The sequence below is a fragment of the Caenorhabditis briggsae genome (genome assembly GCF_000004555.2).
Source record: "Caenorhabditis briggsae complete genome, chrII, whole genome shotgun sequence".
Lineage (NCBI taxonomy): Eukaryota > Metazoa > Nematoda > Chromadorea > Rhabditida > Rhabditidae > Caenorhabditis > Caenorhabditis briggsae.
Genome location: NC_013486.2, coordinates 13,509,840 through 13,524,989, shown reverse-complemented (window position 1 = coordinate 13,524,989; position 15,150 = coordinate 13,509,840). Strand labels below are relative to the sequence as shown.

The 15,150-nt window shown below is 37.0% G+C and overlaps 5 protein-coding genes across 5 annotated transcripts; 2 read left to right on the top strand and 3 right to left on the bottom strand.

Annotated features, from left to right (window-relative positions):
- Nucleotides 1-74: 74 nt before the first annotated feature.
- On the top strand, nt 75-4,854 carry CBG21387 (the record flags this gene model as incomplete). The annotated part of the gene is made up of 6 exons (XM_002646918.1): nt 75-309; nt 358-459; nt 644-919; nt 1,896-2,048; nt 4,301-4,452; nt 4,717-4,854. The coding sequence occupies 6 exons, from the start codon at nt 75-77 to the stop codon at nt 4,852-4,854; spliced, it is 1,056 nt and encodes a 351-aa protein (XP_002646964.1).
- A 505-nt stretch (nt 4,855-5,359) lies between these two features.
- Nucleotides 5,360-7,478, bottom strand: CBG21386 (the record flags this gene model as incomplete). The annotated part of the gene is made up of 10 exons (XM_045242915.1): nt 5,360-5,640; nt 5,688-5,753; nt 5,800-5,862; nt 5,910-6,014; nt 6,059-6,184; nt 6,232-6,360; nt 6,408-6,473; nt 6,537-6,680; nt 7,208-7,357; nt 7,409-7,478. 10 exons carry the CDS (start codon nt 7,476-7,478, stop codon nt 5,360-5,362), a joined length of 1,200 nt encoding a protein of 399 aa, XP_045097292.1.
- Nucleotides 7,479-9,340: 1,862 nt separating this feature from the next.
- CBG21385 lies at nt 9,341-10,992 on the top strand (the record flags this gene model as incomplete). The annotated part of the gene is made up of 5 exons (XM_045242914.1): nt 9,341-9,487; nt 10,458-10,605; nt 10,647-10,741; nt 10,791-10,912; nt 10,959-10,992. 5 exons carry the CDS (start codon nt 9,341-9,343, stop codon nt 10,990-10,992), a joined length of 546 nt encoding a protein of 181 aa, XP_045097291.1.
- Nucleotides 10,993-11,356: 364 nt separating this feature from the next.
- CBG21384 lies at nt 11,357-11,841 on the bottom strand (the record flags this gene model as incomplete). The annotated part of the gene is made up of 2 exons (XM_002646915.2): nt 11,357-11,743; nt 11,788-11,841. The coding sequence occupies 2 exons, from the start codon at nt 11,839-11,841 to the stop codon at nt 11,357-11,359; spliced, it is 441 nt and encodes a 146-aa protein (XP_002646961.2).
- Nucleotides 11,842-13,646: 1,805 nt separating this feature from the next.
- Nucleotides 13,647-15,138, bottom strand: CBG26191 (the record flags this gene model as incomplete). Its single annotated transcript, XM_045242913.1, has 5 exons — nt 13,647-13,854; nt 13,898-14,069; nt 14,118-14,242; nt 14,293-14,492; nt 15,130-15,138. 5 exons carry the CDS (start codon nt 15,136-15,138, stop codon nt 13,647-13,649), a joined length of 714 nt encoding a protein of 237 aa, XP_045100424.1.
- Nucleotides 15,139-15,150: the final 12 nt, after the last annotated feature.

Here is a 15,150-nt window from a genome sequence, read left to right as displayed (position 1 = left end):
AGTTTTCAAATTGAGTTTTTTCGCCTACTATTCTCCAGTTTTTTTCCCGAAAAAAAAACTGAAAATTTCCAGAAATGAGCTACTCACCAAACAAGACAGCTCAGTCAGAAATGAAGCCATTTTCTTCATTTTCCCCGATTCCCGATTATTCCATGGAGAATGGATTTCAAGGATTTGAATTTCCAAATTCAGAAGGCTTCCAAAATCCAGAAGTCCACTCAATTCCAGAATACACTGTCCCAGTGGAAGCAGAAGTGACGCTTCCATTTATGGCTCCAGGGATGGAGAGCTCATGTGCACAATGCGAAGGTTTGTAGTTCAATTTAATTTTCGAGTTTTGAAAATTCCATTTTTCAGATCTAAAATTCAAAATTCGACAATTCGAAGACACCGTTCACAGCTGCACTCAGAATCTCAACGACTCCAGAATCGCCTACTCTGAAGAGTTGAGAACTTCCAGTAAGATACCATAAGGAAGGTCAATTATCTCGGCTCCTCTGCAAGATATCAAAAATGTCTCATCTGATAAAATATTGGTGATAAACTGATAAACATTTTATCAGTTGACAACTTTTTCATATCTGTGACAGAAATCCAGATAAATTGGCTCAAAGTTACAGAATCTAAAACTTTTTGATTCCAGACGAAAAAGATCTGGAAATCAAGAAACTCATGGACCACCTCGACGAATCTCGTATGATTGTGGACTCTCACCAGAGGAAAATTCTAGAAGTTCGATCTATTGGAAACGAGAAAAACCAATTTTTGCAAAGTCAGAATTTCAAGTTGAGAGGGGAATTGAGAAAAAAAGAGGCGATGTTGAGCCAAGCGGATGGGTACAAAATGACATTGAAGCAGAAAATTGAGGAGAAGGATTCGAGGATTTTGAGTTTGGAGCAAAAGGTGCACAGTCTCCAAGGTTTGGTTTTAGCTACATAGCTATACAGTACTCATTAAAAAAGGCATAAAATTCACCTTAATTTCTTGGAAATTGCCAACTTTAGACGCCCAAAAATGTTCATCATAATATTAGAAGTGCTTTATCAGTTGACAGAATATTGATATCTTGCACAGAAATTGAGATAATTGAGCTAAAAAGACGCGTTTTATGGAATACAGCAACGACCAAAAACTCGATAATTTAGATAGTTTTACTTAAAGTTAACCGAATTCAGGTGTATGAAAAATACGGTAGATTTTCTTGAATAAAGCTAAAAATTTGTAGGTGTACTAAACGAAAACAGAGCATTAATTTTTTAGTTGACAACTTTTTGGTACAAATTCATCCAAATCAGATATACCGCATGAAATTGTCAAGACACCATTTTTTGTTTTGGAAGCCTTTGGCTGATTTTAAGCGGTATATCTTATTTGGATAAATTTGTAAAAAAAAGTTGTCAACAAAATTTAAAGGTGGGGGGACAGGAGATTTTTCGTAGTTTTTTTGTAGCTAGAGTATGCATTCTACCGTCACGGTGTACAACGCTTAATGTCACTCTGCGTACAGCTGTCGTCCTCGTCTTTATGTATGCAATCGGGCGACCGCTTTCTCTTTGCCCGTGTAGCTCAGTCGGTAGCGGCGCCGCACCCTCAATCATCGCCCTCACAAGTTCAACTCCTCGAGAGGCATCTTTGAACGGAATTTCGAGAACATTATTTTTTTCATGTCCCCCCACCTTTAAGCTCTACTTTTGTTTAGTAAGCTCTGTAAGTTTCAGACAGATTGGAAAACTTTAGACTTCTTTTTTTCAGAAATTTCAAATTGACTTTTGTGCACTCTGAAAGTTTCATTCTTATCCAACGAAATCTATCGTATTTTTTAGACGTCCCAAATTGCCTATTTATAATTGAAATGGCTCAAATTTGCCTTTACAGTACCCCAATTTTCTTTTCAGAACACCTCAATGAACAACTCCGCAAAAATAAGTGCCTTGAAAACTACATGAAAGAACAGGGATACTATGTCATGGAGTACGATCAGGATTCCGAAAAACTGAAAAGAATTCAGGAGAACAAGAAGATCCGCGATCAGATGAGAGCTCAAAATGGTACTTTTCAACTATTTTTTAATCTGAAAATGCGCAATGAATTTTGCAGAAAGAACACCGATGAAAAGACGAATGTCCGATGAGCCAGAGATGGAGACACCGACTAAAATTGCTAAGGAATAGTAGCCTAATTGAAATTTATCTCCCCGTTTTATATATTAATTCACTTATAATAATAACTTATTATGTACTAGTTTGTGTTAGAGTTTTATAATTTGTAGAAAGATTTTTATTAAATTTGTATTAAAGTGATTTTTTGAAATAAATGTTTACTAGACTTGGTTTTTTTTAACTTCCCTCGAGTTATTTTCAGCCAATTTGTACCTAAAATTATTTTTTTTTCAAGCTCAAAAAACTCAAAAAAGCTATAAACAACTGGAGAAGCTTCAAAAGTCCCAAAATCCAGAAGCGCTAGAAACTCCAGAAGCTGTTGACGCCTTTAAATTAGCCCAGAATTTTCTGAAATCACTGTCTGCAATTGTCTGAAATTTTTGTAGTTGACAACTTTTTTGTATTAATTAATCCTAATGAGATATACCGCTTGAAAGTGGCATGACTCTGAATTCAGGGCTGTTTTGGCACTTACTTGGTTTCAAGCGAAATATCTCGATAGGATCATTTTTTTACAAAAAAGTTGTCAACTACAAAATTGAAGCTCTATTTTTGTTTAGTATATACCGAAATTTTGAGTTTTATTCGACAAAAACTACCGTACATTTTTCACTAAAAATTGATAAACTTTCACCCGATTTTTTTGTAGATCTATTGTAGATCAAACACTAGATCAATTGATCTTCTTTCAAAATTTACCCGCATTTTTCCAATTTTTGTTTACAAAAACAGTTTGAATCACATATTTTTTCCCAAAATAAAATTTTTTTCTTCCTCGATATTCCAAAAACTGAAATTTCGAAAATTCCAGAAATCTCCAAAAATGAGCTACTATCCACCTCCGCCAAGCAACTATCCGTACCACGATTATCCATACAATTGGCCGCCGTTTCCACCATTTCTTCCGATTCATGGATTTTCGATGGACCAAGGATTCCAGGGATTCCCTCCACCACCAACATTCCCTCCAATGAATAGCTTTCCCGGATTTCCAGGACATCAGACTTCAGAATTCGTCCCGCAGAATTCTGGATTCTCAAATCCAGAAACTCTTCAAATTACACGATTCGTCCCACGTCATCCAGGATTCCAGATCCTTCAGAATCCAGAAACCGCAGTTCAGAATTCAGAAATCCAGGAGCAAGAAGTTGTCCCACAAAATCCCCCAAATCCAGATGTTCTTCAAGAAGACGTGCAGGACAATCTGAAATTTCCAAAATCCGAAATTCTCGAAATTCCAGAAGACGTGACTTATCAAGAATGCCAAAATTGCAAAGATCTGAAATCTGAAATTCAAGAAATAAAGGAAATTAGTGAGCAGAATCTGGATAACGTCAGAAATGCCTTATTTGAAGAGGCAAATGCTTCCAGTGAGTTTTTCTGAAACTTTGAGCTCAATTATCTCGGTTCCTATAAAATACATCAAAAAGGTGTTCGTTGATAAAATGTAGCTGATAAAATGGGAAATATTTTATCAGTTGACAGATTTGTGATATCTCTCCTAGGAACCAAGATAATTGAGCTCAACGTGCACAACTAGAGACCAACCAAGTGCTAATAGAAGCCCACACTTTACATAAACTTTGAGCTCAGTTATCACGGTTGCTATAATAGATATTAGAAAATGGATCACTAAAAATATAGCTGATCATATGTGAAATATTTTATCAGTTAACAACTCTTTTATTACTTTCATAGGAATCGAGATAATCCAGCTCATTGCCAAATTTTTCAAAAACACCACTACCGTATTCGCTCTAATAGAATAGTAGCCTATGCATGCACTTGGAACTCAATATCTCGGTTCCTTTAAAAAATATCAAAAAAGGTGTTAACTGATAAAATATAGCTGATGATATGATAAATATTTTATTAGTTAACAGATTTTTGATATCACTTACAAGAATCGAGATTATTGAGCTCATAGTCTAACATAGTCTAACAGTATTTTCTCTAACAGAAGCCCACCCTATGTATGCACTTGGAGATCAATTATCTCGGCTTTTTTAGAAAATATCAAACTTTTGAAAACTAATGAAATGTAGCTGACAATATCACCAACATTTTATCAGTTAATAGCTTTTTGATATCTCTCATAGGAATCGAGATAATTGAGCTCAAAGTGTACCTTAATTTTTCAGAAGAAAAAGACACAGTAATCCAGAATCTGGTAGAAGAGCGAGACCATCTTCAATTGCAACTCCAAACAGTTGAAAAAGAAATAAACGAAAAATTCTCGAGTCAGCAAACGGTGATTGAGAATCTGGAAGAGAAGCTTCTCGAAAGAATTCGTGTAAGTGGCAAGAAAAGTAAATTTTCTGGAAGTTCTGATTCTGAAAAACTGAAAATCGAGATCAAAAATGTGAATGCTGGACTGAGAAGACAATCGGATTTATTGCAAGTTTCGAGAAAAGAAAATTTGGAATTAAAGAAGAAGTTGAACGAAAAAAATGCGGCTGTTCAGAGATTGGAAGAGAGGTTGAATAGTGTTAAAGGTGAGCAAATTTTTTTTTGAAATTTTGAAATTTTGAATTGACGCCAAATTTGAAATTTTCAGAAGAACTTCAAGAGCAGTCTGACAGAAACAAGTCTTTGGAAAAGTACAAGAATAGTCAAGTTCCTTCGGAGGACCGTGAGAAAATCGCTGAACTTGAAGCTAGAAATTCAGAGTTGGTCAAGGAATTGGAGGCGATGAAAAGAATTGCCGATGATGAAGCACCACCGGCAAAAGTCCGAAAATTGAGGAATTGATTCTTCTGGAATCTTCTGGATTCTTCTAAATTTTCGTCTATTGCATTTTGCTCGTTTTATATATTAATTAACTGACTGATAATTGCAAAGTTTTATAATTTGAAATGTCTAATATACTTAATTAAAGGAATATAATTTTTTCTTGAGAAATTAAGCCGGAAAACCTGTAATAAGGGACCCTTAGTAGAAGAGAAATTCATGAATTGGGTTGATAGAGAGAGAGAGAAACCAAACAAGAGATCGGGGGAGGGGTTACCACTGGAGATGATGATCATGGTGATAAGGGAACTTTGAAGTGATATGAAAAGAAAAAGGGGAAACATTGAGCACTTAGAAATGAAGGTAGAGGGTAGGGAGATACAAAAATACTGGAAAAAAAAGTGGAAGAATATTTTGTTATCAAGAAATGGCAAGAGCACCAACAACGGTTGCAAGATCCAAAAGAATCCTTATTCCTCCCTCTTCCTCTTCAAACTTCTGATCCCTACTGCGCTCCATCTTGCCATCTTGGCATAGTGGTTCTTCTCCTCTTCCTCCACGACATATGACAGCATCTTCTCCAATTCAGAATTTTTACTTTTCAGCTTCTGAACCACTTCCAACGATTCTTTGTAGTTGAATCGCAGGGAAAACACTTCCTGCATCAGCAACTTCGCCGATTCCTCCATCTTTTGCACTTGCTGATTTTGAGCATCCAGTCGGTTTTCGAAGTTTTGCTTGCAGATGTTTGCTGAAATTTATAGATAATTGGGACGCAACTAAAATCAACAGTCTCACCGTTTCTATTCAATTTGGCAGCCAAATCTTGAACTCTTCGTTTGATGTCTTCTGCATTTGATTGTTCTAAAAAACCAAAATATTGAACAAAGTTAAAAAAAATTATAATTACCAAGACTTTGGATGTATCGTTGTTGCTCTTGAACAACCATGCCATCTCCAATGATCCGAACGGCTGAAATATGGAGAAGTTTTAAAATTTTTATTTTTTCAAAAGCTTGCTTTTATCTCCAAGCATCTTGATCAGTGTGTCCACTTGAGCTGTTTGGTCCCAGAACTTCTTACAAATTTCAGCATTTTCGGATCTCAATTTTTCCTCATTTTGCTCTGAAATTTTCGGATCATTTATCATTTTTCGGTTTTTCACAAACCTTTCAATTCAATTGATTTTTCCAACTCCTGAATTCTCTGACCTGCTCTCTTCTCTTTCTTTTTGAATTCCTTGATAGCGGTACCTCGTCTTCCCAATTCGAATTCCATATTTTCTTTTTCCACTTCTTCAAAAAAATGTTTTTTTAATCAATAAAAAGTTCAAAAAACTAACCCAGCTCCTCAAGACTCATTTGTAGTCCGCGATTCGCATTTCTCAGGTGCTCGAAATTGGATCTCACTTTCTTCCACAATTCCTTATGGTACTCAGAAGTCTGTCGGGCCATTTTGAGGCACATCGTCTCTGAAATCAAATGATTAAAAATTCTAAATCGAAACGGGATAACATACGGTTGGGACTGACATCTTCTTCTAGTAGTGCTTCCATCTCTTCAGTGATTTTGAAGCGAAAATCATCTAAAAAAAAAGTGAAGACTACGGTATCCGACATCCGAAAAAGTGGATCCAAAAAAAACTTACTGCTCGCCTCCAATTTTTTTTCCAAAGATTTGATATGTCCCTTCATTTTGGCCGACTTATTCTCCCATTCTTTCTTTTTCGCTTCGAAACCTTCCATTTCCACTTTTGGATTAGAATTCTTCGTGAGCTCTTGGATTTCGGCGTCTGCAAAAAATAAAATTGTTCTGATTCATAATTTTTAAATATGAGAACGGATACCGTAATACCTCTAACAGAAGGGACCTTACCTTGACCCAATAACTGTAAATAGAAGCCTACAACATTGAGCTCAATTATGCCGGTCCCTATAGGAGATATCATATATTATCAGCTACATTTTATCAGTTAACACATTTTTGATATCTTTTATAGGAACCGAGATAATAACCCTTGGATGTGCTGCGCCGCCACTAGCTGAGCCGCCCCAAATCATCAAATTTGAACTCTTATATCTCATTCTCTGTGAGAGATATCAAAAATTTGTAAATTGATAAAATCTACCTGATTTTATGATAATCATTATGTAAGTTGACATTTTTTCCATATCTGTCACAGGAACCGAGATAATTCAGCTCAAAATTCATGTACTAATTGGGCTTCTGTTATAGCATTTTCGGTACATTATGTCAAAGTTACCGATTTAGGATACGTTTTAGGTCTTACTATAATTTAAACTAAATTAAAACCCTCACCTCTCACCACCACAAGAGCATTCAGTCTATCAATCTCTTTTGTGAAGCCGTCAAAATTCTCTTGATTTTTCCCGATTTTCTCCAGAAAGGCAACTCTTTGTGTTAGTCTTTGATTCTCCATAATCAAATTTTTCCACTCGTTCTCGGATTCTGAAATGGGTAATTAGTGCGTTAACTAGCAATTTTGTTAAAATTAAGTACCTGCGGGATTTTCGCTTCTATTCCTAACTAGGTATTCATAGCCAGATGACGCAGTTAGACGTGGGTCCATGATAATCTGAAGAATCAATATTTTGTAGAGAACAAGAGAAAAGGAGAGAAAAATGAAGCTAAGGGAGCAGGAATATTAACATAATCTTTCCCTTGGTGGTCGTTATCAGAATGATAAAAGAGGGTAATAAGGTATCGGCTATTTGCATAAAACTATGAACACATAAGAAGAAAAGAGACGAAGAGAATGACTCAAAGGAAATTGCCGACAGTGATAATGATAATGAAGTAAGATAGAATATTCATTACTGTTTCTGTGTGCTCCAAGGTTACATGCCGCTTTCTTACTTTAGTAGGCAAAAAATTGAAATTTCAGACAAAAAATATTTTCAGATAACTTTGCCAATGACCACCTACTGGATGGAGGTCTCGAAATTTGTTTTTTGATTTTTCTGAAGTGTAAGTTTTTTTGGATTTATTAGAGTTTTAATATGATAGTAAAGTAAGACAAACTATCTAATACGGTTTCTTTGTGCTCCAACACTACATGCACAATCTCACAGCTCAGCCTACGCCCCGCCCCTTTTTTTACCGTAGTTGGACAACACCTGGGCTCTCTATTGCGCAACATAGTGCTACTGATGACCTTTTGCCCCAACGAACTACGCAGAAAATTATTGCGCAACAGATATTGGAGAGAGAGTGAGAGGATACTGAGAGGGTATAGGATAAAAAAACAGATCACGCTAAAGATATTCTGACAAGTAGCGAAAGGGGCCTATGGACTGAACGGTGTAGAAAAATAGTGATTTTCAACCTTAAATTGATAATCTGAATCAGAAAGCCTTGAAGAACTTTCGCTAAATTCAGAAAATAGAAACTAAAAACATCGCAAATGGAGAAAAGTGGCCAGGCACGGACATAAGATACGATGTTGTAGTAAATAATCCCTGACATGAAGTGTCTGACGTTTTGTGGAAAAAATGTAGTCAAGTATAATTTTAGTTTTTTAGAGTTTCTGGAGGCGTTATGAATTATGTAAGAGCAGAACAAGGAGATTTTGTGTTTACATCCCAGCTTTCTTATTTGAGCCAATTTATCTCGATTCTTGTCCAAGATATAAAAAAGTTGTCAACTGATAAACTGTTTATCTTAATATCACTCACTTTTCGTCAGATGATACATTTTTGATATCTCTCATGAAAGACGAGATAATTGAGCTTAAAATTGACAATGTTCTATTACAGGTTTACAGCAAACGTTCAGCTTTCATCCCATTATCAGTGCAATTTTTATACGTGTCAGTGCATGGAACTTATGTGCTTCCGATTTGAACCTCAAAAAACGCCTTCTCAATTTTTTCGATTTTTTATTTATGAATTCACATTTTTTCGCTAAAAATAGAGGTACCTAAATTGAACAAGTATACCGTTAAAACCTGTAATAGAAGAGCCCCACACTATTAAGTTTGAGCTCAATTATCTCGGCTCATATAAAAGATATCTAAAATGTGTCAACTGATAAAATGTTTGTGATATTATGATGAACAACTTATCAGTTGACGACATTTTGATATCTTTGACAGGAACCGAGATAAATCGGCTGAAAGTTTTCTTAATTCCTTTTGAACCCGTTGATTCTGGAGTCAAAGATTCGTGCACAATATTCAGTGCACAAGATTCAAAGATGACAATTATTTTATGATCATTGATAAGAAAAAAAACTGACATTTAAAAAGAGACGCAATATTGTAACCGTAATCATTTTATCTACTATTCTAAAATCTAAAAACTAATATTCAACTTCAAAAAAAAACAATTTCAGAAGCAACCAATCAAAGCCAACCAGCAAAAAACCTAATCCCTAATTTATCAATTTCAGATCACAACTTTTTTCAAATTGCACAAAAATTAAAATTTGCAGATGACAGTTCTTGTAATGCTAGAACCCAGCCATCAACTTTTCTATTCGCCTATTCTAATGATTTTTCGTCGGATACCGTATTGGATGCATGGAATTCATTTTCAAGGAATTTACGATCGTTGCAAGTACAGTACTCCTGGTATGGAAGTATTCGATTGGACACCAAAATATGGATATCGAGTTTCATAGAAATTTCAGGTAAGTGACTTTTCGAATTTTCGAATTTTTGGAGTTTTTCCTTTTCATGACCATTTGACCTAAAAATCCCCAGAGACATTTTAGTTTTGAAATTCTCGAAAAATTCAAATTTCCATTCCAGCGACGTCCTCTCAACTGTTCAAAAAAATCTTCCGGATCCTAGTGTGGGTTTCCAGAATTCCAGCCTTGGCAGTAATGTTTTCAATGCATTAGAGGTGATTTTTTTTTCTTCAAACACTTCAAGCTCAATTATCTTGGTTTCTATAAGAGACATTAAAATTTTGTCAACTGATATAATGTTGAGGGCACTGTGATAAACATTTTATCAGTTGACAACTTTTTGGTATCTCTCACAGCAATTTAGATATATAAGCTCAAAGTAGACGGTTTGCTTCTATAGAATTCCAACCAAACCCTCAAATTTGAGCTCAATTATTTCGGTTCTTTTAAAAGATATCTGAGAATATTTTTCTGATAAAATGTAGTTGATAATATGAGAAATATGTTATCAGTTGGTAGATTTTTGATATCTCTTATACAAATTGAGATAATTGAGCTCAAACTTAATAGTGTGGAGGCTCTCCTATTGCAGATTGTACTCTATCTTACTGTATCTCTCCCAGAAATTCTTCTCCAACACACAAGCACCAGTTTGCGGATCCATCATTCTAGTGCTATCAAAACGCTACCCCAACGACGCAAACATCTCCGGATTTGTCGCCAAAATCCGTTCTCATCACTCAATTCTTCATGTTATGACATCGGCATCTCCATCAGGAGGGTCCCAACCAAAGTCAATGTATTCTGTGGCATCCAAGACCAATGGGATGGGAGCTTTCGAAACTGATTATTATTTTCCTGGTGTGAGTCTTTTTTAATGAGTTTCAAATCGAAAAAAATTGAGCTTGAGAAATTTCAGATTATCAGCTCCTTCCCATTGTATGACTATCGCTATCCAGTCTACGCTGCAACTATTCAAGTATCTGGAAGTGGGACGAAAACTCTTCCAGATTTTCATTCTCCTGTATCAGATATCTATTGGATCGCTATCACTTATCAGGGTCATTGTAGGTCACAATTTTTCAATTGAGAAAAAACCTTTTTCCAGTACCAATCAACTCATTCCGAAATCTCACATTGCGTTGGACCAACCCTGAAGATTCTGAAAGTTGGTCAGACAATTTGCACGATGTTGCCGAGTTGGTATTTTTCTTTTGAGAAACGTTTTAGTTTGATAATCGTTTTGTTACAGGACGGTGGAAACTTTGAAGGTAGCTACTCAGATTTCAGTGCGGTCAACTACAGTATGACCTTGGCTTACAATTATTCTGGTCAGGATGTGGAAGCCTTACAGATTCGGATTTATAGCCAGACGTAAGATTCTTTTTCGGATGTTTTATAAGAAAATTTAGAACTTCAGATCATCTGACAACTGGCTGCCATGCAGTGATTGATTTCCAGGTTATCTTGATTAAATGAATCATTATACGAGCATTCAAAAACAAGAAACATATTTATTCGATTCGGAGATCTGGGATCACAAAAAGGGCACCACTCTGATGGACCGATCCGTCGCTGAAAATTCAAAGATTTTAAGATTTAACACAACATATTTTATATGTTCCTTTTCCGGTTAGAAAATAAAGTTCTGGAAATAAAATGTTTCAAAAAAACTTACTTCGCTTTGAACTTCTTTGGGTTCGGTTCGCTGTTGTGGCTGTCCTCGTCGTCGTCATCATCGCCATTATCATTGTTGAAGTCACTCCAGATGAAATGACTGAAAACTCTTGGTTTGTTGACTACACCTCCACTTCTAACTTACTCAGCCTTTTCCGTTTCTTTTTCCAACAACTGGGCAGGAACTTTCATTTCGTCGGCAACGTTCTTGAACATTTCCATTTTTTCCGAAGCATTTTGAGGGATGTTCCCAAGCATTTTGAGAAGTCTCTCAATACGTTCACTCGCGGACCGGATAGTTCTAATGGCCTCGTTGACGTCTTTCTTGACGACGGAAAAGAATTTTCCCAAGCTTTCGGAGATAGTAGTTGAGAAGTATTCGAAAAGTTCATCCTCCTTTCGTTCTTCCGAATAGATTTTCTTGCGATAGCTCATCAAAACAGTGATACCCTTCTCATTCTTTACCAACGATTTTGCGATTTCCTTCATTTCCTTTCCCACACTCTTCTTTCTTTTCTCATCAACAACCTAAAACTATGAATTTTTGAGGAAACATTTGTATTGTCACAAACCTCCGAGACAACCACTTTTGGCAGCGGATCGGCGTTATTCGAAGTTCCAGACATGTCGTAGGACGAATTTTCTTTTTAATGCTAAAATGAGAATTGTATTGGAAAAATAATACAAAAGCGAGAATTCGAACGTTAGGCAAGCAGAAGAAAAAAGGGTCACTATGAGAAATACAGTGCTCCACAAAATGATGCTTTCACCCTTCGCTTGCACTGAAACACCTATTTAGGTCAATATTCGTAGAAAGGTGTCAACATGAGAAATAAAGGTCTCCCTTCAAAACCTACGTACAGAAAGTTTGGAGCCATCAACGTGACCCGGAAACGAGAAACCGGAAAAATTCCGAAAATCACGTTTTGGCCGATCCACAAAATGATGCTTCCGCTCTGAAAAAGTGAGATTTTCGAGGTTTTTGAGCTCTGTGGCCACATTTTGAAGGCCTGAATTTGAAGAATTTTGAGTATCTGACCCCATACACTGAGATCCTAATGCAGGGTTACTGAATACCGTATTCCGGATGTCGGATTTCCGCATTTCCGGATTCCGTAATCCGAATTTCCGGATCTAACAAGGGAAGTACCCGAAGTGTCCTCTCGCTTTTTCTTAGATATTGGTGGCAAAAAATGTCCCTTCCCCAGATTAGCACAAAACAGATAATATAAGGTGCCCGCAAACAATTTCTAGGTTTAATATTAAAAAATACTCTCATCGTTCATTTTCAGATCATTTCAAATTTTTATGGTAACTCGAAATGTTAAACAAACATGAATATATTTTGAAAATTTAACATTTTGGAATAATTTCAATTTTTTTGAAAACGCGTTTGAATAAAAAAGAACTCACTTTTTACAGTAAAATTTTCAGAAAAATAGGAGAATAGATAGATAAAAAAGTAACTTCAGAAAAAATAAGGGAACTTTCTAGAATCCATTCAGAAGGATTCTCTAGAAAGTTCCCGTGAATTTAGACGTCCATTCTGTCAGGTCGTCGAAACAAGAACTGAGCTATGTGTGTATGATGGTGTGTATAAGGGGGGGGGGGGGGGGGGAGCTAGAGGTCAAATCAATTTTCTGCGTCTCTCACATTCTTGTGCTCCCTCATCGACGTTCCTCTGTATCTGCACGCACACACACACGGTTATATATTGAGGTGGTTATATACAACGACCCCAAATTAGCAGGTGTCCTCCAAGGAGAGACTCAGAGAAACGGAAGACAGTTTAAAGTCTTGACCATAACTCTGTTCATTTCCAATTTCGGAAAATACTTGTTTCATTTTTGAATTCCTCGAGAGGGGAGCTTCAAATAGAAACTAAACACGCTAAGGTTTGGTGAAAATTGGAAATGACTTCAAAGACGTCTAAAAGATTCCAAAGACACACATTTTGGTTATCATTATATTTTTATAAAGCTTTTTAGATCATGATTTGCGAGTATTATGTTAGGAGGGAAGAGGAGACTCAAACGAAGAGATAAAAAAGAACTGGTACTCGTGTACGAGGTGCGTTACTTGCTTGGACCCCTTGCTTGACTTGGCAGACTTGTCAACGAAAAGAACAAATTGTTGATGAGCCAATTTCATATAAGTTTTGGAAAAGTTGAAGAAGACAATCTGGATAGAAACCTGTTGCACTCCCATCCATTGGGTTAAACACCATGCAGACAACATTGTAACAAGAATACACTGACTATCAAACAAACAAAGATTTTGGAAGTGATTGATTGGATTAGAACCCAAAAGTTCGCACAAGAGCAGATGCTGTGAATCTTTTGGTAATCGGATAGTCTTCCGTTGTTGGCATGCTTTACCATAAATGATCTAATATGCTCTAATGAAGGAACCGAGGCAATTGAATGTGGGCTTAAAGTGCTCGTATAGTGTGGGCGAAACCTATAACCAAAAGGGCCAATTTAAATTTAATACCTGCATGTTCCAACTGCTCCTCTAACATTTGGACCGATCTTTGTTCTTTTCTCAAGCTCTCCAGCTCCGTCGAAATATCCTTGATAGTCTGCTCCATGGAGGATCTTTCTTTCTCGGCTTCTTTGTTTCTGTGAGCCTCGAGATCTCTGAAAACAAGAAATAGAAGACATGCAATATTAATTCGCGAACCTTTGTTCTTCCAACAAAGCCTTCTGATTCTTCAGCTCCTCTTGAAGTTCTGCCATCTTCATCTCATAACCCTTCCTGATGCTATGGATATTTGTTTCCGATTCCTGGACCTTCGAGGTCAATTCCAGAATGAGTTCTTCTTTTTGGGTCAGTTCCGTTCCCATTGCCGCTTCTTAAGTTCATATAAAATCTAACATATTATGGAAGCTATTCAACTCACGAATTTTCGAAAATTCCGCCGTCATCGTTTCTTTTTCCTGGCGGTGTTGCTCCTGGAGGTCTTCCATTTCAGCTTCGATATTCATGATTGTTGCATGCCAATAATTTCCAGTCTCGATTCTTGTGCTGAAAATTAGCTTCAATTCAATTAATCTACGTTTTTAGATTTTTTCAACTTACCTTGAGTTTCCTTATCTTCTTTCAAACTCTCGATCGCATTCTTCATCCTATCATTTTCCTCTTCAACCTCCGTCAACAATCCTTGAAGTCTCTCCACTTCCATTTGAGCCTTTCCCACTTCCTCTTCGTGTTCTTTCCGGATCATATTCAAATCATTCTCCTCTTTTTGGCTGGCTGCGGAGATCTCCCTGATTTCCTTCCTATTTTGGACCAGTTGTTGACAAAAATCCGGGTTCCCCGCAGATAATTGTCAACCTGAAAGCAGAGTAACTCAGGGTCTACCGATTTTCCCCGCAAAATCCCCCTGAATTACTTGCTTTGATTATTCACTCACTATTTTCCCTTATTTCCGATATTATTCTGTGAAATTATTCTTTCTCGCATTCATTCAATGCGAATATTCATATTTGAATTACCACTCCTTTTACCCTTTTAAAGGCGCACCCGCGTGGCGAGACCAGCGACGCCAGCCGACAGGCGCCGCGCACTCTCCGCGCGAGCAGTCGTCTCTGTACGTTTGGCTATCAGAGGTTTGACCAACTCCAGTTTCGTGGGTCCGCAAGGTTTCCTGGCGGCTCCGCCGTCAGGTTTTAGCCCTACACCATTATTCCCCCTTTTTCTGTTCTTGCTGGTATTTCCCCTTTGATTGTCTTTACCGTTTGTCTTGGCCCCATCCTTTTCTCTCTAATAAATGGGTCAATGATACTGTTTTGTATTTGCACCGCTTATCTCATACACACTTTCAGGTTTTTAGGGCGCGCTACAGGCGCGAGAGCACTCTCGGGTTAGGACATAGGATCGGTCTCGACTGACTGAGGATCCGCTGTCAACACCAGATCCATTTCCAGCCTCAC